Below are 22,560 nucleotides of genomic sequence, written 5' to 3'. Positions count from 1 at the left end.
AGGGTTTCTGGGATAATGGTGTTGATGTGAGCCATGACCAGCCTTTCAAAGCACTTCATGGCTACAGACTTGAGTGCTACGGGTCGGTAGTCATTCAGGCAGGTTATCTTAGTGTTCTTGGGCACAGGGCCTATGGTGGTCTGCTTGAAACATGTTGGTATTACAGACTCAGTCAGGGACATGTTGAAAATGTCAGTGAAGACACTTGCCAGTTGGTCAGCGCATGCTCGGAGTACACGTCCTGGTCATCCGTCTGGCCCTGCGGCCTTGTGAACGTTGACCTGCTTAAAAGTCTTACTCACATCGGCTACGGAGAGCGTGATCACATAGTCATCTGGAACAGCTGATGCTCTCATGCATGTTGCTTGCCTCGAAGCAAGCAACATGTGTTGCTTGCCTCGAAGCGAGCATAGAAGTGATTTAGCTCGTCTGGTAGGCTCGTGTCACTGGGCAGCTTGCGGCTGTGCTTCCCTTTGTAGTCTGTAATAGTTTGCAAGCCCTGCCACATTCGAAGAGCGTCGGAGCTGGTGTAATACGATTCAATCTTAGTCCTGTATTGCCTCTTCGGAGGGCTTGCGGGTAAAAGTCTAAAAGTATTTGGTTTTAAATGTACTTAAGTATCAAAAGTAAATGGAATTGCTCAAATATACTTAAGTATCAAAAGTCAAAGTAAAAGTATAAATCATTTCAAATTCCTTATATTACGCAAACCAGATGGAACAATAAAATTTTTTTTTTTTTGGTATTTACAGATAGCCAGGGGCACACTCCAACACTCAGACATAATTTACAAATGAAGCACTTGTGTTAAGTGAGTCCGCCTGATCAGAGGCAGTAGGGATGACCAGGGATGTTCTCTTGATAAGTGCGTGAATTGGACCATTTTCCTGTCAAAATGTAACGAGTACTTTTGGGTGTCAAGGAAAATGTATGGATTAAAAAGTACATTATTTTCTTTATGAATGTAGTGAAGTAAAAGTAAAAGTTGGCAAAAATAGAAATAGTAAAGTAAAGTACAGATACCCCAAAAATTGACTTAAGTAGTACTTTAAAGTATTTTTTACGTAAGTACTTTACACCACTGGCTAATTGAGTGACTGTCAGCAGGGACATAGCTACTTTTTTTGGGGGGGGGTACTCAGTCGGGGTCTCAAGTTGATACTCAACTTACTGATGAGAATTTGAATAGTAGAATACACAAGGTGCAATTTCAAACCTTGGTTGTGCATCAGCAGTTTTCCTCTTGTTATGTCACTCACTGACAGTCACTCAATTACCTGATGTTAGTAAAAAAAAAAAAGATTGGTCAATTAGTCTAGTTAGTCTAGCCAGCTACAGTAAACGTATAGTAATCATGGCCGAATTACCGACCTGGCAGGCAGGGCACGTGCCCAGGGGCCCTGACCTCCAGGAGGCCACATTGATTTTGTTAGTCACGCGGGGCCCTAAGCCTCCACTTATGACGCTAGCCAGGTATCCCTGATTTGAATGTTCTGTTTTGGTTATGACACATTCCACTGGGACTGGGTCATGAACAACAGGCTGTTCCATGTAGCTCATACTCACCACAGATTTAGCTGGTTTGCTCTGGCGTCTCACTCTCTGGAGAGAATATAACACAGAGAAAGTTAATAAAAGTGTAATGAATCCTAACTATGGGATTGAGCGCAGCAGTACCGAACATTTATACACACCAGAGCCCTGACAGTAACAGATTGCTGGAGTCCTGTAGTTTGGAAAAATGTAATCAAAACAAGCTGATGCCTTCTGAACATTGTGCAAAGCTTTAAAATCTTAATAGACTCATAAAAGCTTGCTTAGTAGTGATTTAAGAACACATATTTGCCCTAAAGCCATCATTATTCCATAATGTATAAAAAAATGTATCTCTGTATGGGAAAGAAGATTATTTAAAATGTAAGTTAGTACATGTAGGTCCTTATCTACTATAATAAGTTGTATTAAAGAGGAGAACTTGACTTGGAAAAGTGACACAATTCTACCAAGTACTGTAGTTATCTTACAAAATCCCCTCCTTTTAAATTAATCTCCAGAATCTGTTGGGTCAATATTTCTGTGTCAAAATAGGATGAATCAAAGCTATTCATGAATGAAGGGGGAACTTTAAATAAATGCTTTCACTGTACACAGAGGGGCAGTGAGGTGCACACTGCACAGGTTCGGATTCAAATGTTAATTTTGATTACAAATCATTGCTGTGTCAATACTTTACCACATATCCAAGATATACAATACAAACAAATAAATACCTTTAAAGAGAGGAAAACATTTTAATTTGCAGGCCGGGGTTCATTCTTCAGTGACGTTTTGAATATAATTTTTTGGGTGAAATAGAAACATTATTTTAAATGGATGTAAATGTAGGCTATTCATAATTGTATTCACATCTGCCATATATAGTGCCTTCAGAAAGTATTCATACCCCTTGACTTTTTCCAGATTGTGCTGTGTTACAGCCTGAATTTAAAATGGATTTAATTGAGATTTTGTGCCACTGGCCTACACACAATACCCCATAATGTCAAAGTGGAATTAATTTACATGATCACATTTTTTTTATTTACCTGCTCGTTGAACATCTCATTCCAAAATCATGGGCATTAGTATGGAGTTGGTCCCCCCTTTGCTGCTATAACAGCCTCCACTCTACTGGGAAGGCTTTCCACCAGATGTTGGAGCATTGCTGCGGGGAATTGCTTCCATTCAGCCACAAGCACATTAGTGAAGTCGGGCACTGATGTTGGGCGATTAGGCCTGGCTCGCAGTTGGAGTTCCAATTCATCGCAAAGGTGTTCGATGGGGTTGAGGTCAGGGCTCTGTGCAGGCCAGTCAAGTTCTTCCACACCAAACTCGACAATCAATTTCTGTATGGACCTTGCTTTGTGCACGGGGGCATTGTCATGCTGAAAAAGGAAAGGGCCTTCCCAAAACTGTTGCCACAAAGACCATTATTCCTCCTCCACCAAACTTTACAGTTGGCACTATGCATTGGGGCAGGTAGCGTTCTCCTGGCATTCGCCAAACCCCGATTTGTCCGTCGGACTGCCAGATGGTGAAGCATAATTCATCACTCCAGAGAACACGTTTCCACTGCTTCAGAGTCCAATGGGGGAGAGCTTTACACCACTCCAGCCGACGCTTGGTATTGCGCATGGTGGTCTTAGGCTTGTGTGTGGCTGCTTGGCCATGGAAACACATTTCATGAAGCTCCTGACAAACAGTTTTTGTGCTGACATTGCTTCCAGAGGCAGTTGGAACTCGGTAGTGAGCGTTGCAACCGAGGAGAGACGATTTTTACGCGCTACGCACTTCAGCACTCGGCAGTCCCATTCTGTGAGCTTGTGTGGCCTAGACGTTTCCACTTCACAATAAAAGCACTTACAGTTGACCGGGGCAGCTCTAGCAGGGCAGAAATTTGACAAACTGACTTGTTGGAAAGGTGGCATCCTATGACGGTGCCTCCATGAAAGTCACTGAGCTCTTCAGTAAGGCATTCTACTGCCAATGTTTGTCTATGGAGATTGAATAGCTGTGTGCTCAATTGTATACACCTGTCAGCAACGGGTGTGGCTGAAATAGCCAAATTCACTAATTTGAAGGGTTGTCCACATACTTTTGTATATATGGTGTATGTTTTTCTAAATTAAAGAGCTCAAATGTCTTGAGTTAATAAGTATTCAACCCCTTTGTTATGGCAAGCCGAAATAAGTTCAGGAGTAAAAATTTGCTTAACAAGTCACGCAATAAATTGCATGGACTCACTCTGTTTGCAATAAAAGTGTTTAACATGATTTTTGAATGACTACCTCATCTCTGTACCCCAGTGAATTTCAAACACAGCTTCAACCACAAAGACCAGGGAGGTTTTCCAATGACTCGCAAAGAAGGGCACATATTGGTAGATGGGTAAAAAAAAGCAGACATTGAATATTCCTTTCAGTATGGCGAAGTTATTTATTACACATTGTCACTACAAAGATACATACATCCTTCCTAACTCAGTTGCTGGAGAGGAAGGAGTTTCACCATGAGGCCAATGGTGACTTTAAAACAGTTACAGAGTATAATGGCTGTGATAGGAGAAAACTGAGGATGGATCAACAACATTGTAGTTCCTCCATAATACTAACCTAAATGACAGAGTGAAAAGAAGGAAGCCTGTACATAATAAAATATTCCAAAACATGCATCCTGTTTTCAACAAGGCACTAAAGTAAAACTGCAAAACATTTGGCAAAGAAATGAACTTGTCCTGAATACAAATCATTATGTTTGGGGGCAAATCCAACACAACACATCACTGAAGCGGAATAGAGCTAAGCACAGGCAAAATCCTAGAGGAAAACATGCTTCAGTCTGCTTTCCAACAGACACTGGGAGACAAATTCACCTTTAAGCAGGACAATAACCTAAAACACAAGGCCAAATATACACTGGAGTTGCTTACCAAAATGACATTGAATGTTCCTGAGTGGTCTAGTTACAGTTTGACTTAAATCAGCTTGAAAATCTATGGCAAGACATGAAAATGGCTGTCTAGCAATGATCAACAACCAACTTGATAGAGCTTGAAGAATTTTAAAAAGAATAATGTGCAAATATTGTACATTCCAGGTGTGCAAAGCTCTTAGAGACTTACCCAGAAAGACTCACAGTTGTAATCGCTGCCAAAGGTGATTCTAACATGTATTGATTCAGGGGTGTGAATACTTATGTAAATTAGATATTTCTGTATTTCATTTTCAATACATTTGCAAAAAATTCTAAAAACATGTTTTCACTTTGTCATTGTGGGGTATTGTGTGTAGATGTGTTAGAAAAAAAACTATATTTAATCTATTTTGAATTTTACATTTTACATTTTAGTCATTTAGCAGACGCTCTTATCCAGAGCGACTTACGGTTAGTGAGTGCATACATTTTTCATAATTTAGGCTGTAACACAACAAAATGTGGAATAGGTTAAGGGTATGAATACTTTCTGAAGGCACTGTATACCAAAGTAATGTGCAGTAGGCTACCATTTAAAGTTTCCCACTCACTTGAGTGCAAAAATTACATATTGAGTGCAAAAAGGAATGTGGCATAGTATGAGGAGGAAAAAGACGAGCTTGGATAAATTATGATTTTCGAGGCTGTCTTGACTGAGTAGCATGTTTTTCAAAATGTTCCTATATTAGTCCAGTCCCATAGGAAGATAAAATCATTCTCACCTGTAAAAGTATGTATTTTGCTCCCTGGGGTGCTCCATGTTCCTCTGAAAATCCCCCCTGGACTGAGATGATGATGAAAAAGAAAATACAACAGATTTTTAAATCCACTTTCCCCATGGTCATATACTTTTGTCTCCGAGATGAAAAACGTTCTGTTGCCAGTGGTCTCACTTTGCCAGTCAGTGAGAGAAATCCAGTGAGTATACGCAGGACGCGGTGGGAGGACAAACCTCACATGTTACACAAGTTAGTTTTGCAAGGGGCAGTCGACTCGTTCCTCTCCCTCCACCTTATTTTAATCGTTTTGAAACTTAGGAAAGAATTACAGAAAATAAGTTGTAGAAGTATAATTTATAACTGACAGATAATCAGATGAAAAGTTAAGAAAATCAGTGGGCGCAAAGTTGCAAGAGTTGAGTCCCTGTGAGTTCAGTAGGGTATCCCTCCTTGAGTGTACATAACTGGAAATTTCGCGCACTGTTGCCATCAGGAGCATGAGAAGAAATGACGAATTATTAACCCATGAATGTCGACAATTTGACAGAAAAACATCCCAAACTCTCTGCTCTTCCCCCTTTCTCAATTCCAAAATGGGACCATATAAGGACTCTATCCCACCCTGACATACAAATACATAGGCTACAACATAGGTATACAAATGTAGAACAAGTATCTTTCTTTTTTATAAATTATATTCTGTCATCTAGTCTCTTTCATGAATAGTCAGGCTGAATTGTGACCCTAATAAAAGTTTGAATTATCTGTAAAACAGATCTCTAAAATTGGTGAGGCAATTTCACAAACCTAGTTCCAGTTATTCAGTACAATAAACTCTTTGTCTTAACAAATAGTTTGTCACAAATGTATTTATTGTCAACAAGTTGACTTGAAAATATATAATCAGTACAGTTATGCACATCTAGCCAAGCCAAGGGACTCTGTAGCAAAGTTTATTTGCAACCAACATTGTGTTTGTTTGGGAGCTGTCAATGGTGTTGACACCTAGTTACACATGTATCATCAAGAAACACAGAATGACTACAAACAGAATATTTGTTTATTAATCTACCAGTTCACTAGAATGGATGACATTTTTTTCTTTGTTAGAATTGTCTGAGAAAACGTTTGATTGACCTCAACATGTTAGGCCACTTTCACACAATTCTATGCCAAACCACCTCTGACACCGCCTGTCCAACTGCACTTCACCATGAGACTCCAGGGTCAGACAGAGCAGACTGAGGCACATTTCTTGGACATTATAGGTCAGTCAACAACACTCATACAGTACTGGGCTTTAGCCGTCCCATGTTGCCATTAGGAGGCAGAAAGTCAATTTCCCCCCTCACTGTTTCTGTAGGCAGTGCGGTTTGTCATTTTTGATCTTGTATTCATCCAGTGTTCTTCCTTATCTTTTTTCCCTTTGACACTTGCTTTTGACAAGGTTTAGTATGAAAAGGTACAAAGACATAAATGATCGAAAAATAAAGTTAAAACTTGAAAATATAATATTGCTGGTTCAGTATGGTCCTAGAGTCCATATCCTCTAAATCAGGGGTCCCCAAACTTTTTTCCTGTGAGGGCCACATAACTTTTCCCTTCTCTGATGGGGGGCGGTGTCAGTTTGTAACAGAAAAAGTGTGACGATCGTAGGGGGAGCTTAAAAATTTATTGTTTTTCAGAAAGCCACACATAACCAAATAACCCTTTCCAGGTTCTTTACAGAAAAAAAGTCAGGAAACAAATAATAACACTATTAATGAAATAAATAATAACTAAATAACCCTCTCTGAGTTCTTCACAGAAAAAACAGGAAATAAATAACACTATTTATGAAATAAATAATAACTAAATAACTCTCTGGGTTCTTCATAGAAAAAAAAGCCATGGAACATTAACTTTCTGTTGTGCCATGCACAATCTTAACAGATAAAAGTTCAGCTCAGTTGTCAGAGCAGAATCTCTCTGACACATATGAGCAGTCTCTTAAAGTTCTTGTGTTCCTTCCTTATAATCCTTTTGTAGGTTCCAGTAGGCTTGTAGACACCGCTGTTTGCAGCTCTCTCTCATCAACTTCCCTGTGAAAACCACAAAGGAAGCAGGTTGAGAAACTGAACTAAGTGATACAGCACCTACACAGCACAATACATTTCACTACCAGTATGGTTGTAAAGATGGATTTTATCCCAGTAGATTTTATTATGATTATATTTGTTTATGCTCAGAATGACTCATTCAAGTCAGAAAAGTGAGCTTACCTATGTATGTTCATCAGTGTGAACTGTGGGCCTGCATCTGGCTGGTGAGAAGTTGAATATCAGGTTCCATTCTAGTTACAGCCAGTCTCAAGCACTGATGCAAATGTTCATCTGTCAATCTTGATCTCATCGGAGTTTTCAGCAGTTTTCATGCGAGAAAAGGTTTTCTCGCAGATATACGTGCTGCCAAAAAAACTGTGGACATTTTCATTGCGTGTTTTTGATGTTTGGATATGTGTCGTTTTGGGAGGGCGGCATAGAAGTCAATGAGACTGTTGGGCTTGAATGCGTCTTTCAGAACATCACAGTTCTGTAACTCAGCCAACTCAAACTGATATGAAGGCTGGGCTTCATCAATGCCGGCAACAAAGGGGTTCTGAAAAAGACGGATTTCTTTTTGCATGAACATGTAGTTCACTGAATCGCACACCGAACTCCGCCTTCAGCATTTCCAGTGCTTCCACGCACTTTTCAGCTGGGAACGGGACCGCTGGGTTCTCTGTCGACAGGTTTTGGGTAGCAGGAAGATGGACGAAGTTGCGCTTTTCACTTGTTCCAAAAGCAGCGCTAATTTCACCTCAAATGCTTTTATGTGTGAATACATGTCGCAAATGAGTTTCCCCTCGCCTTGTAGCTGCAAGTTAAGGCTGTTAAGTATTTCTGTCACGTCTGTTAAAAATGCGAGGTGCCATTTCCATTCTGGGTCGATCAGCTCTGGGACCGTTTTGTCCTTTAAATGAAGAAATGCGTTAATTTCGGGTAGCAGCTCGTAAAACGCCTCAAAACTCTGCCCCGGCTCAGCCATCGGACCTCTGTGTAGTACAGCACATCTCCGTGCGTAGACTCCAGTTCAGACAGGAATTCTTGGAACTGCCTGTGTTTAAGTCCATTTGCTCTGATGAAGTTTATGCACGACACCACAACCTTCATTACAGAATCCCACGTCAACACTTTGCAGCACAGTGCTTGTCTGCTCGTATTTGGCCTTGCAAGCTATCGTACTTGTCTTTGTGGCCAGGGATTCATAGTGTCGGGCGAAGATTGTATTCTTTGAATACCGCCACCGTCTCTTGACAGATGAGACAAACAGCCTTTTCTTTGCATTGAACAAAAAAATAATCGTTTGTCCACTGCAGGTTAAATACCCTGCATTCTGAATCAATTTTTCTCTTACCTAACCTTTTCGCCATTATTCCGTTCTCTCTTTGACAGGGGCCGGGCCTAGGATTTTTTTTTTCTGGAGGCCAAATAGGAAAAAAATCCGATAGCGTCTCTGGTATTGTTCAGAGGGCCGGGCCAAATGTGCTGACGGGCCGTATCCGGCCCGCGGGCCGTAGTTTGGTGACCACTGCTCTAAATCATATTCAAAAGTGGTCAGGAATAGTCTTCAGCGCCTCTTCTGGGTCTCTGGTTACGTCCACATTCTACAACAACAACAACACAAATGGAGTCACACCGTTGGATTTGTGGAATCTCTTATAAGATTTTCATATTGTGCTTGGAATAAATTGATATATTTTGTAAAGCTTACCCCAGGTCTCTCTCTGTGCGTGTTGACTGCCTCAATGTTTAGGCAAATATGCTCCACTCTACACCCTGTACCAGGAGAAAGAGATATGAGTGAAATTGTTGGATAAAATTACAGCATATGAATTTGTTAAAGTCCATTTTGACAACAACTTACCATAGGCCACCGGTGTAAGTTTGAACACCGTATGAAGAGGGCATTTTAGGTATGGCAACTCATCTGTGGGAAAACAAAGTTGTACATGTCTCTAGTCCAGCGCGCATGCGAGATTTGGTTCTGGGTGACGAGATAATCTTGGATATGACCAACATCATTACCACAAGACAATGCCAAATAAATCCATATCTTGTTGGACTGTTATCCTACTGTAAAGTACCTGCGGTTTTGTCTAGTAAGTAGGCAAGCAGGCAACGCATGACGGCTTGGTGACACACGACCAGCACATTCTCCTGTCTCTCCAGCTCCATGATGACTGGCTCCAGACGGTGGACCAGGTCTTCATATGACTGTGGTAGAGAGAGGAAAAGGAATCGTACCAGGAAATGTACCTTTTTCACACTATTTCACGAACCTGAACCACACCATGCTTTCTATTTTCTTTCCTTCCTTACCAGCTCGGCTTGGTTCGTGCTGGAAAGGTTTGAATACCTGAGCCGACAAGGTGAAAAATCTGTTGATGTGCCCTTGAGCAAGGCACTTAACCCTAAATTGCTCCAGGGCTGACGTACTGCTATGGCTGACCCACACATGGTCCTCTGTAGCTCAATTGGTAGAGCATGGCGCTTGTAACGCCAGGGTAGTGGGTTCGATCCCCGGGACCACCCATACATAAAAATGTATGCGCACATGACTGTAAGTCGCTTTGGATAAAAGCGTCTGCTAAATGGCATGTTATTATTATTATTATTATTATTTCACTACGCCTATCCGGTGTATGTGACAATAAAAAACATAATTTTTAATTATCTTTCCCAGTCACTCAGATCCACCTCTACTAGGGTAGCTATGTGTTGTACTAAGATGGCTAGGTGTTGTATTAAGATGGCTAGGTGTTGTACTAAGATGGCTAGGTGTTGTACTAAGATGGCTAGGTGTTTTACTAGGATGGCTAGGTGTTGTACTAAGATGGCTAGGCGTTGTACTAATATGCTAAAGTAGGTGTTGTACTAAGATGGATAGGCGTTGTACTAAGATGGCTAGGTGTTGTACTAAGATCGCTAGGTGTTGTACTAAGATGGCTAGACGTTGTACTAAGATGGCTAAAGTAGGTGTTGTACTAAGATCGCTAGGTGTTGTACTAAAATGGCTAGGCGTTGTACTAAGATGGCTAAAGTAGGTGTTGTACTAAGATCGCTAGGTGTTGTACTAAGATGGCTAAAGAAGGTGTTGCACTAAGATCACTAGGTGTTGTACAAAGATGGCTAGGCGTTGTACTAAGATGGCTAAAGTAGGTGTTGTACTAAGATGGCTAGGTGTTGTACTAAGATAGCTAGGCGTTGTACTAAGATGGCTAGGTGTTGTACTAAGATGGCTAGACGTTGTACTAAGATGGCTAGGTGTTGTACTAAGATGGCTAGGCGTTGTACTAAGATGACTAAAGTAGGTGTTGTACTAAGATCGCTAGGTGTTGTACTAAAATGGCTAGGCGTTGTACTAAGATGGCTAAAGTAGGTGTTGTACTAAGATCGCTAGGTGTTGTACTAAGATGGCTAGGTGTTGTACTAAGATGGCTAGGTGTTGTACTAAGATGGCTAGACGTTGTACTAAGATGGCTAGGTGTTGTACTAAGATGGCTAGGCATTGTACTAAGATGGCTAAGTGTTGTACTAAGATCGCTAGGTGTTGTACTAAGATGGCTAGGTGTTGTACTAGGATGGCTAAAGTAGGCGTTGTACTAAGATGGCTAGGTGTTGTACTAAAATGGCTAGGTGTTGTACTAAGATTGCTAGGTGTTGTACTAAGATGGTAAGGTGTTGTACTTGGATGGCTAAAGTAGGTGTTGTACTAAGATCGCTAGGTGTTGTACTAAGATCAGCACAGTTTGTCTGAGTAATGTACAGTGTATGTATATTTTGTGTGTATTTGGTAAGCAGTGTGTGGTGAATTAAGACAGGTCCTACCTCACCCTTGGGGTAACGGTACCGGTACTTGTCCTGGTCTCTCAGTGCAAACTCTTCTGGGTGGTTCTCCTGGATATCCTCGTATGTCAACTCCTCACACACACCCTGATGAGGAACGGACGGTGCAGGGAAGATGTCAGTGAGTGGTACAGGCATGCACAATGATGAGTAAACTATCCCGAGACCGGAAGACTTGCATTAGCTCTTCGGGGCAATGCATTGACTTTAGCTCAGTAGGCTGCTACTTACAGTAGGCTACTACTTTACCCCAGTTGGTCACGCATTCACTGTAAACTGTATACATGCGTTACACACTCACATAAAATGTATGCTTAAACTCAACAGTAAACAGTGATTAAATGCATCAATCTTGTTTAACTCAGCAGTAAATAGTGATTAAATGCATCAATCTCGTTTAAACTCAGCAGTAAACAGTGACTTACTGCATCAATCTTGTTTAAACTCAACAGTAAACAGTGACTTACTGCATCAATCTCGTTTGAACTCAGCAGTAAACAGTGATTAAATGCATCAATCTCATTTCAACTCAACAGTAAACAGTGATTAAATGGATCAATCTCGTTTAAACACAACAGTAAACAGTGACTTACTGCATCAATCTCGTTTAAACTCAACAGTAAACAGTGATTAAATGCATACATTTTGTTTAAACTCAGCAGTAAACAGTGACTTACTGCATCGATCTCATTTAAATTCAGCAGTAAAACAGTGACTTACTGCATCAATCTCTTTTAAATTCAGCAGTAAACAGTGACTTACTGCGTCAATCTAATTTAAACTCAGCAGTAAACAGTGATTTACTGCATCAATCTCATTTAAACTCAGCAGTAAACAGTGACTTACTGCATCAATCTCATTGAGAGCCTTCCACTGTTCGTATGGGATCCCCAGATGCTCTGCAGTCTGGATGGTCCTCTTCATATGGCTGGTCCACACCTTCAGATCCTTTATATGCTGGCCCTTGATGAAGCCCCCCAGGGCAGTGGCATACTACAGGGACAGACCATGTTCACAGGGAGTGTGTGTGGGGGGGGTGATTGTTTACACAATAATTTACTATAGAAGAATGCTTTGTTGTCCATTTTCTTTGCGGATAATTAAATGTGATCTTTTTGCTTTCAACCCAACCCCTTGAGACACATATACAGTGGGGAGAACAAGTATTTGATACACAGCCGATTTTGCAGGTTTTCCTACTTACAAAGCATGTAGAGGTCTGTAATTTTTTATCATAGATACACTTCAACTGTGAGAGACGGAATCTAAAACAAAAATCCAGAAAATCACATTGTATGATTTTTAAGTAATTATTTTGCATTTTATTGCATGACATAAGTATTTGATACATCAGAAGAGCAGAACTTAATATTTGGTACAGAAACCTTTGTTTGCAATTACAGAGATCATACGTTTCCTGTAGGTCTTGACCAGGTTTGCACACACTGCAGCAGGGATTTTGGCCCACTCCTCCATACAGACCTTCTCCAGATCCTTCAGGTTTCGGGGCTGTCGCTGGGCAATACGGACTTTCAGCTTCCTCCAAATTTTCTATTGGGTTCAGGTCTGGAGACTGGCTAGGCCACTCCAGGACCTTGACATGCTTCTTACGGAGCCACTCCTTAGTTGCCCTGGCTGTGTGTTTCGGGTCGTTGTCATGCTGGAAGACCCAGCCACGACCCATCTTCAAAGCTCTTACTGAAGGAAGGAGGTTGTTGGCCAAGATCTCGCGATACATGGCCCCATCCATCCTCCCCTCAATACGGTGCAGTCGTCCTGTCCCCTTTGCAGAAAAGCATCCCCAAAGAATGATGTTTCCACCTCCATGCTTCACGGTTGGGATGGTGTTCTTGGGGTTGTACTCATCCTTCTTCTTCCTCCAAACACGGCGAGTGGAGTTTAGACCAAAAAGCTATATTTTTGTCTCATCAGACTACATGACCTTCTCCCATTCCTCCTCTGGATCATCCAGATGGTCATTGGCAAACTTCAGACGGGCCTGGACATGCGCTGGCTTGAGCAGGGGGACCTTGCGTGCGCTGCAGGATTTTAATCCATGACGGCGTAGTGTGTTACTAATGGTTTTCTTGGAGACTGTGGTCCCAGCTCTCTTCAGGTCATTGTCCAGGTCCTGCCGTGTAGTTCTGGGCTGATCCCTCACCTTCCTCATGATCATTGATGCCCCACGAGGTGAGATCTTGCATGGAGCACCAGACCGAGGGTGATTGACCGTCATCTTGAACTTCTTCTATTTTCTAATAATTGCGCCAACAGTTGTTGCCTTCTCACCAAGTTGCTTGCCTATTGTCCTGTAGCCCATCCCAGCCTTGTGCAGGTCTACAATTTTATCCCTGATATCCTTACACAGCTCTCTGGTCTTGGCCATTGTGGAGAGGTTGGAGTCTGTTTGATTGAGTGTGTGGACAGGTGTCTTTTATACAGGTAACGAGTTCAAACAGGTGCAGTTAATACAGGTAATGAGTGGAGAACAGGAGGGCTTCTTAAAGAAAAACTAACAGGTCTGTGAGAGCCGGAATTCTTACTGGTTGGTAGGTGATCAAATACTTATGTCATGCAATAAAATGCAAATTAATTACTTAAAAATCATACATTGTGATTTTCTGGATTTTGTTTTAGATTCCGTCTCTCACAGTTGAAGTGTACCTATGATTAAAATTACAGACCTCTACATGCTTTGTAAGTAGGAAAACCTGCAAAATCGGCAGTGTATCAAATACTTGTTCTCCCCACTGTACTGTATGTCACATGCACCAAGCTTTATGTTTTTTTTCTTGTCTACATAAGGCACGGCCCAATACATTAAGTAATTGGGTGGGACAATAGCATTATATCTGGATTAAAACAACGATGTAATATTAGTCTCTGGTGACAGGCTAAACATGAGAATGTTAGCTGATTAGGTTCTGGGAGCCGAGATTCATGTCATTAACACAGAGGCTGTGTGGCCTACTGACCTTGTGACCCCTGGGAGAGAGTCCTGAGTCTCCCCCAATGCGACCCAGCAGGTTCAGCTCGCTCTCCCCGTGGCGGCTCAAGTAGATAGAGCGCGGCGTGACATGGATGTTCATGAGATAGTAGACGATCCGGCTCTGGATGTGGTCCTGCACACGGTTCACCAGGTACCTAGAGCCCACATTGAAGATCTTGATGTAAGACAGGTGCCTTTGTATGAGAAATATAGAGAGACACATAGGGAGACAATTATTATTTAAGACAGGTGCAGACACAATAACATGTAGGGGAAATACAGGAAAACAGAAGCAGAGATGGATTTTTTGTTAATCACAGGTATTGGATAACCAAGTATTGTTTTCAGTTTCGTTTTTAGTCTTTCTCTCATTTGGGGAGAGAAGCTGTTGGCATAAAGCCTGATCCCAGATTCTTTTTTTGACAATGACTATACAGGAGTTGGCAAGACGGCACAAACAGTTCTGGGACCTGGCTAGTCGGCACAGTCTGTTGAACTCTACCTGTCTTTCTCATCGTCTAAAGGCACATAGGTTTGCTTGTAGCACTCGATACGTTTCAGGAAGTCTGCCTGCGCCTCATCCTTGTCACAGTTCACATAGTCTGGGCTGCTCACCTTCACTTCCTGGGACAAAGGTCAGTGTCACAGTGTAGAGTTTAACATCTTGTAGAGTTTGGCATCTTAGAAACAGACAGCCCTTCGGTATTTGAGAGTAAGGTTTGAGAGTAGACTTTCTCACCGTGATATTCTGTGCAATGATGTCTGGATCATCACAAATGGACTCCACGAAGAATACCTGTAAGGAAAATTCAGTTGTGCTCATTATTTCAAAGGGGTTTTGTCCAGTTCAAATGGAGCTTTAATGCATATCACCATTCTAATTTGTATTTAGCTGATACAGTGGTAGTAAAGTGTTTATTCATTATGTATAGTAGCAGTTACAGGACTGTCAGTCGGCCTGCACCTGAACCTGCCTTGTAGCCTTTTTCCTTGGAAAAGCTCACAATGGATATCCTCCTCTCCCGTGTTGTGTTGGTGGCATCAAACACCTGGAGGGAAGAGGAGAGTAATTTGAGAGAAAATATATTTTAATCTACTGTACAGATGTAGGATCTTAATTGTATCACTATTTTGTTGCTGAGCATTTTCCTGTGTATTTGAGTTTTAAAAAGTATTCTATAGTTTGTCATTTCCACTTTAGAATTTCAGACTTGATTTGCCCTAACGAAAAATGTATCAACCCCTACAAAAATGTCCATGAATTATAATCCACATAGAAATTCAAATTACCTGTTGCTGCAGGATTATTTTCCTGCTGTAGCAAACTGGCTCAAATTAAGATCCTACATCTGTACATTCCAGTCAATGTAGCAGAACATTGTGGACTTCTGATGCTAGGAGCAGCTGTGGGCACAGTGCAATGTTCCCTCAAAAGATTTTCGGCACTGAGCAAATTTCAGGTCTGCTGAGCACAAAAACTTGAACTTTGTGAAAATTCTGTGCAACTTCCAGCGCGAGTTTACTGTGAACACTGAGGCTGTACCCGCTTTAAGTTACAGTTTTAACAGGGCCAAGTAGGCTACTGTGGCTATTTGATCATAATGTAGGCCTACCAGAGTGGCCTACCATCAAAAACAATGGAGAAAATTCATCCCATTACATTTTAACATGGAAATAGCTGTTCAATCATTCAGCCTACAGTAGCAGCCAATGTGTGGTGTTCAATGTAGGCCTACATTCCATGAGACTTTTGAAAAAAAACATAAAATACCATTATTACAGAGAATCAGGCAAATTATGCTACCCTCTGCCTATTGGCTACTTAGCTTCTTCAAGCCTGTCTCAAAATACAACACTGCCCCTTTAAGACAAAAAAAAGCTCTTTACCTGACTCACTTTTATTGTAGAAGGCAATCACTCCCCTATTGCTGACTACAAATTATCTATAACTGGGCTAATAACTCACTAACTAGCAAAGGATATGAACAACATGTGCACACGTTGCTACATGCTGCTCTCGCTTTGATCTCCAAACAAGTGTATCTACTCATGACCCCTCATGCTGTAAACACAGTCCAGTTCAAAGTAAACTGCACAGGACCATATATGGCAATGGTCTATTTGCATATAGGCCTACTGCAGCTCTGATTGTTTATGCCGCACCTGTCTGTGTAGAGTACGGGCTGAGTACTGCGTGTCAATGCGATAGAATCCTACTCCGATGCGTTCTGCCTACAACAAAATCTCTTGCATAGTTTGTTTTGTTTTGGTATGTTGCATTGAAAGTGGCTAATATTGCGTTGATTCGATCACAATTGCTACAGTAAAGGGAAATGTTAATAGTGTTATCAGGGAAAATTCTAGAACAGTGGTCACCAACCTTTTCTGAGTCAAGATCACTTTCATTTTTAACATGACTTAAAAAAACGTAAGCCTATGCAACATTAACCTATTAAAAACAGTACTGTAGCAATGAGGTTCGTGCAGTAAGCTATAGGCCCAATACATTACTGTATCACCGCATATATTATCACTGTATTGTTGTTGTGGAAATAGGAAGAACACACATTTTATGGCTTATAAAAGTGTTGAATACAAAGTGTTGACGTTGCTGAGTAAGAACTTAAACATGAACTAACTTCTAAAAACAGCAGCTCTTTGTTGTATTCGTTGACAGTCTCTCTCTAGTCATGGTAAGGGTAGGTGGTAAGGATAGTAAGGGTAGGTAACAACACATCTTCCACACTGATCCTCAACAGGGGGACCCCTCAGGGGTGCGTGCTCAGTCCCCTCCTCTACTCCCTGTTCACCGATGACTGCATGGCCAGGCACGACTCCAACACCATCATTAAGTTTGCCGACGACACAACAGTGGTAGGCCTGATCACCGACAACGATGAGACAGCCTATAGGGAGGAGGTCAGATATCTGGCCTTGTGGTGCCAGGATAACAACCTCTCCCTCAACATGATCAAGACAAAGGAGATGATTGTGGACTACAGGAAAAAGAGGTCCGAGCACGCCCCCATTCTCATCGACGGGGCTGTAGTGTAGCAGGTTGAGAGCTTCAAGTTCCTTGGTGTCCACATCCCCAACAACCTATCACGGTCCAAACAGACCAAGACAGTCGTGAAGAGGGCACGACAAAGCCTATTCCCGCTCAGGAGACTGAAAAGATTTGGCATGGGTCCTCAGATCCTCAAAAAGTGCTACAGCTGCACCATCGAGAGCATCCTGACTGGTTGCATCAATGGCAACTGCTCGGCCTCCGACCGTAAGGCACTACAGAGGGTAGTGCGTACGGCCCAGTACATCACTGGGGCCAAGCTTCCTGCCATCCAGGACCTCTATACCAGGAGGTGTCAGAGGAAGGCCCTAAAAATGGTAAAAGAAGCCTTTTGGACCAAGTCTAGGTCCAAAAGGCTTCTTAACAGCTTCTATCCCCCAAGCCATAAGACTCCTGAACATCTAATCAAATTTCTACACCCCCCCCCCCCCCACACACACACACTCTTTTACGCAGCTGCTACTCTCTGTTTATTATCTATGCACTCTGTACCGGTACCCCCTGTATATAGCCTCGCTACTGTTATTTTACTATCTATTTTTTACTTAACACTTTTTCTTAAAACTGCATTGTTGGTTAAGGGCTTGTAAGTAAGCATTTCACTGTAAGGTCTACTACACCTGTTGTATTCGGCGCATGTGACAAGTAAGATTTGATTTGATTTGATTGTTTTTATTTTAAACATTTTGAAATCTCACAGGATCAATTTTGCTGTAGCTTTCTTTTATGCCTGCTACGTTACTGCAGACACGTAATCTGAGCCATCCAATTGGCCAGCGGTAGGCCTATAGTGCACTTGATTTGCTCTCCGGGCCCGCCAGAAAGCAGAGTTTGTACCTTCAGACACATGAAACGGTTCAAAATGGCAACTGTTCGCCTACTTGGCGCGCAGGGCAACTGAATCGGGTGCACCTACCACCAACAGCCTGAGACTACTAAAACAAAATAAAAACACAAGGCTTTATCATTGGGTTTTTACCTAAATGTTTGGCAATCAACTAGGAATGCCTTGGAGATTGACCAGTCAATCGCGATCGACCGGTTGGTGACCACCGCTCTAGAAAGTTGAGTGAAGTTCAATCTCGTGCTTCTCTCGGTGGGCTGATATTTCTTCTGCATGGCAGCCTCGAGGTAGCTGAGGAGCAGTCCCGGGGGAGCTGAGCACCCGCCGTTTAGAGGGAACATTGGCACAGTGTATATTACTTTAACCTTAATTTAATCTGTAAATCCCATAGCGCAAGGTTTCCCAAACTCGGTCCTGGGCCCCCCCCCCCCCCTGCGTGCACATTTTGTTTTTTGCCCAAGCACTACACAGCTGATTAAAATAACCAACTCGTCATCAAGCTTTGATTATTTGAATCAGCTGTGTAGTGCTAGGGCAAAAAACAAAACGTGCACCGAGAGGTGGGGGGCCCAGGACCGAGTTCGGGAAACTCTGCAATAAAGGTCAAAAGCTCTTTTTACCCATGGGGACCTAGAAGTGTCCAGTATATCATGTACAGTGTGTCTGTACAGTATGTCTGTACAGTATGTCTGAAGTTCAATGCCCTGTCCACCCTGAGTATGTCTCAGTCATGTGTAAGAGGTGTGGTGTGTTTGCCCTATTGACAGTCAGCTCAGAGGAGCAGTTTTAAATAGTCCTCTTACTCACGGCTACTTGTCCATGTTCCTTCGAGAAGTAGATAACTACATCTTTAAGGGCATTTGTAGCGCAGGCCCTGAGAAAGAAAATACAATGAGAAATCATAGGATTAACAAACCACAGAAAGATCAATCACACAGCACAAAAGGACATAGCAATTCAATCGTTACATAATACTATACACAAACCGCCACAGTCCTAGTCTGCGTCCGAAATGTCACCCTATTTCCTATATAGTGCACTGCTACTTTGACCATGCCCAGAAAGTAGTGGAAAAGTAGAGCGTTATAGGGAAAAGGGTGCCATTTCAGACACAGACCTGCCCATAGCTTCATCACATAGATAGAGCAACCCCTCAAACCTGAGGAATCTCTTACCTGCGTATCTGCATGGCCTCCTCATTGTCCGGTCTGAAGAATTCAAAGCTCTTGTAGCTCTGGACTGCTTCCCTGCGATACTGGCCCAAGTTGAAGACTAGACGATAGGTGATTGATGATAGAAGATAGAGGATAGATAAGGGAAAGACAATCAACTCCAGTCCTCATTGACGTGTATAAGTACTCAAGCACACCTCAGGTCATTTAACTCAGATAGTGTGTGGGTGTGAACTGACCCTTTGTTGGAACCCCTATCCAGTTGAGGTAGCGGGAGAGCTTCTTGGATATGTATGTCTTCCCCCTGGCAGGCAGTCCAACCATCACAATAAGAGTGGGGGAGTTGGTGAGCTGGGGCACGGAGGCTGGGGATAAACAAGATAGACCTTAGGAATCTACTGTACATGCCTGGTAGGTAAATAGAATGGTTTTCTGTGAAAACTTTTAACAAGGCACAAATCAATGGTGAGAGTAAACACTTACACACACAGTGAGTGTGTGTGTGCGTGCATGTGTGTACCAAGTACCGAGGTAATCCTCACCATCTCCTCAAGAGAGAGGACACCAGGGGACAGAGATATCAAATATCTGTTAACCAGAGCACACCTATCAGATGAGTCATCTCCCAACGGGCAAGGATTGGTTGAGTCCTCATTGTTACCATGTTATGTCTTACTTACCTCGTCAACAGGATCGCCAGAGGTAATGTGTTCTGCATAATAATCCTAGAGTAATTAGCCAAATCCTATAAGAGTGTAAGACTACTTCAGAATATACCCTGAGAACCACAGAGTATCCCATGCAGCCAGTCACATCGGTGACAACACCACCCTGGGACAAGTGTGGCATTGCAGACAGTACCAGCATACAGTATCTCTTGTTCAGCATGAGATTTCATCATATAAATAAAGTCATGCTCAAACTGTATATATATCCACACAATGCATCAGATATAATTTCACATGTCAGGAAGCAACTCCACTTAACTGAGACTTTAGAAGAGCGTTAGAGTACAGTAGGTTGTAGGAGGGAGGATATAGGAGAACCAGGACGTATTGAAGGATATAGAAAGTGGTATTCTGTATGAATGGTGACTGACTGCAGCGTCAGTATACAGTATCCATACCATACAGGTCACAGGACAATGTTAGATTAGGAAAGCAGAGAACAGGACTGGCCTACTTCTTCCACTGAGAGACAGCTGCCTGTCTGCCTGCCATGAGTGTGATTAACCTTATTCTTGCACATGGGGCATGGGGGAGGAGAGAGGGAAGCCATTGAACAGATCTAAGATTTATGCTAGGAAACAATCAATCATAGTCTTACATAGCAACAAGAACAAAACTTGAACACCCATCCACCTGTTGTTGAAGATAACTTTCCCGTGGCTTATACTAATGAATGAAGTAGGAAGTTGAGAGGAAAGAAGAGACAGAGAAGACAGACAGGAGAAGAGAAGGAGAGAGCGACAAAGAGAGAGAGAGAGAGAGAAACAGACAGAAACAGGAAGAAAAAGAGAATGTGAGAAAGAAAGAGCTAGACAGAAATTGGTTCTTCACACTTACAGCCTCTCCGGCGACTTAGCTTGCAGCCTCCCATCCCCAGCCAAGGCACCCATATCTTGAGCAGAGGAGTCTGCGTGAGCTCATTCTTCTCCTGTTCTGTGGTCATGTCGGCACTCGGCAGAGCCCAGACAGACAGAGTCATGCAACACAGCACAGTCCCCCTGGCCCTGTTCAGCGGAGCGAGTGTGTGCGAGGGAGACAAGAGGAGCAACACAGCCTCTTGCTTCAGTGAACTCTGGCGGGGTCACCTGACTGTTGCCAAGGAGCAGGAGGCAGAGGGGAGGCTGGAAGGGGAGGACCTCTAGGTGTGCGTCCCAAATGGCACCCGATTCCCTATATAATGCAATACTTTTGACCAGGGCCTATAGTGCTCTGGTCAAAAGTAGTGCACTATATAGGGAATTGGGTGCCATTTGGGACACATATGAGCTCTTTGATGCATGCTGTTTCACTGCTACTCAGCAGTTAGTGAGGAAAATGGTCAGAGGCCAACTACTTTAGAGGGAACTAACATCTCCTGGGATATCAGCCGGTAGGGAGGTGGAATCACACAGTTACACAAGTCTGTGTTGTGGTGGTGACATGGTACTAAAGCATTAAATGTATCAGTCCTTTTGAAGATCAAGCTCATCAAAGAGTAACAGTTTACCATAGTTAACTGTTATGATGAACTGAACAAAACAATATATGTTGTGAAGATATAGTACAGTCGTGGTCAAAAGTTTTGAGAATGACACAAATACAAATTTTCACAAAGTCTGCTGCCTCAGTTTTGATGATGGCAATTTGCATATACTTCAGAATGCCATGGAGAGTGATCAGATTAATTGCAATTAATTGCAAAGTCCCTCTATGCCATGAAAATGAACTTAATCCCCAAAAAACATTTCCACTGCATTTCAGCCCTGCCACAAAAGGACCAGCTGCCATCATGTCAGTGATTCTCTCGTTAACACAGGTGAGAGTGTTGACGAGGACAAGGCTGGAGATCACTCTGTCATGCTGATTGAGTTAGAATAACAGACTGGAAGCTTTAAAATGAGGGTTGTGCTTGAAATCATTGTTCTTCCTCTGTTAACCATGACTGGGATAAAGTCCCCTTTACGATTATTTGGGGCATCCGGAAAACACCTTGTCCGGGGAAGACAAGGTGAGCGCTACCATCAGTCCTGTGTCATGCCAACAGTAAAGCATCCTGAGACCATTCATGTGTGGGGTTGCTTCTCAGCCAAGGGAGTGGGCTCACTCACAATTTTGCCTAAGAACACAGCATGAATAAAGAATGGTACCAACACATCCTCCGAGAGCAACTTCTCCCAACCATCCAAGAACAGTTTGGTGACGACCAATGCCTTTTCCAGCATGATGGAGCACTTTGCCATAAGGCAAAAGTGATAACTAAGTGGCTCTGGGAACAAAACATCAACATTTTGGGTCCATGGCCAGGAATCTCCCCAGAGGCGGGTGGACAACCAAAAACCCACAGATTCTGACAAACTCCAAGCATTGATTATGCAAGAATGGGCTGCCATCAGTCAGGATGTGGCCCAGAAGTTAATTGACAGCATGCCAGGGCAGATTGCAGAGGTCTTGAAAAATAAGGGTCAACACTGCAAATATTGTCTCTTTGTATAAACTTAATGTAATTGTCAATAAAAGCCTTTGACACTTATGGAATGCTTGTAATTATACTTCAGTATACCATAGTAACATCTGACAAAAATATCTCATAACACTGAAGCAGCGAACTTTGTGAAGACCAATA

General features: G+C 42.4%; 2 protein-coding genes across 3 annotated transcripts in view; both read right to left on the bottom strand.

Moving 5' to 3' along the window:
- The window catches only part of LOC121537954 (inter-alpha-trypsin inhibitor heavy chain H6-like), a 31,597-nt gene extending 25,580 nt beyond the window's left edge, over nt 1-6,017 (bottom strand). Inside the window, exons 1-2 of the mRNA XM_041845628.1 lie at nt 5,235-6,017; nt 1,567-1,602 (exon numbers count right to left, since the gene is read on the bottom strand). Coding sequence (XP_041701562.1) covers nt 1,567-1,602; nt 5,235-5,357 — 159 coding nt within the window. The 5' untranslated portion in view covers nt 5,358-6,017. The remainder of the gene's footprint in view (nt 1-1,566; nt 1,603-5,234) is intronic.
- Nucleotides 6,018-6,277: 260 nt separating this feature from the next.
- Nucleotides 6,278-21,051, bottom strand: LOC121537955 (6-phosphofructo-2-kinase/fructose-2,6-bisphosphatase). 2 transcript variants are annotated; one of them, XM_045207085.1, is made up of 15 exons: nt 20,796-21,048; nt 19,470-19,595; nt 19,234-19,330; nt 18,866-18,932; nt 15,122-15,196; nt 14,887-14,943; nt 14,650-14,771; nt 14,134-14,341; nt 12,005-12,151; nt 11,141-11,245; nt 9,397-9,526; nt 9,177-9,239; nt 9,024-9,088; nt 8,850-8,916; nt 6,278-6,784 (listed from the first exon to the last, which is right to left on the bottom strand). In XM_045207085.1, the coding sequence occupies exons 1-14, from the start codon at nt 20,935-20,937 to the stop codon at nt 8,857-8,859; spliced, it is 1,464 nt and encodes a 487-aa protein (XP_045063020.1). In that variant the 5' UTR covers nt 20,938-21,048; the 3' UTR covers nt 6,278-6,784; nt 8,850-8,856. The 2 variants fall into 2 exon arrangements, with proteins under 2 accessions (XP_045063020.1, XP_041701565.1); XM_041845631.2 differs by lacking the exons at nt 6,278-6,784; nt 8,850-8,916; nt 9,024-9,088; nt 9,177-9,239 and having other exon boundaries at nt 9,435-9,526; nt 11,146-11,245; nt 20,796-21,051.
- Nucleotides 21,052-22,560: the final 1,509 nt, after the last annotated feature.

This window comes from Coregonus clupeaformis, chromosome 24, assembly GCF_020615455.1.
Source record: "Coregonus clupeaformis isolate EN_2021a chromosome 24, ASM2061545v1, whole genome shotgun sequence".
Taxonomy (NCBI): domain Eukaryota; kingdom Metazoa; phylum Chordata; class Actinopteri; order Salmoniformes; family Salmonidae; genus Coregonus; species Coregonus clupeaformis.
Note: the sequence above shows the minus strand (reverse complement) of the source record. Positions and strands in the feature narration are given on the sequence as shown.

Coding starts and splice junctions, on each gene's coding strand:
- LOC121537955 (XM_045207085.1), bottom strand. CDS start 20,937: ATGACTCTGTCTGTCTGGGCTCTGCCGAGTGCCGACATGACCACAGAA. Junction 19,596..20,795: donor GCTAAGTCGCCGGAGAGGCT/GTAAGTGTGAAG, acceptor GTTTATCCCCAG/CCTCCGTGCCCCAGCTCACC. Junction 11,246..12,004: donor CTCTCAATGAGATTGATGCA/GTAAGTCACTGT, acceptor GTTCCTCATCAG/GGTGTGTGTGAGGAGTTGAC.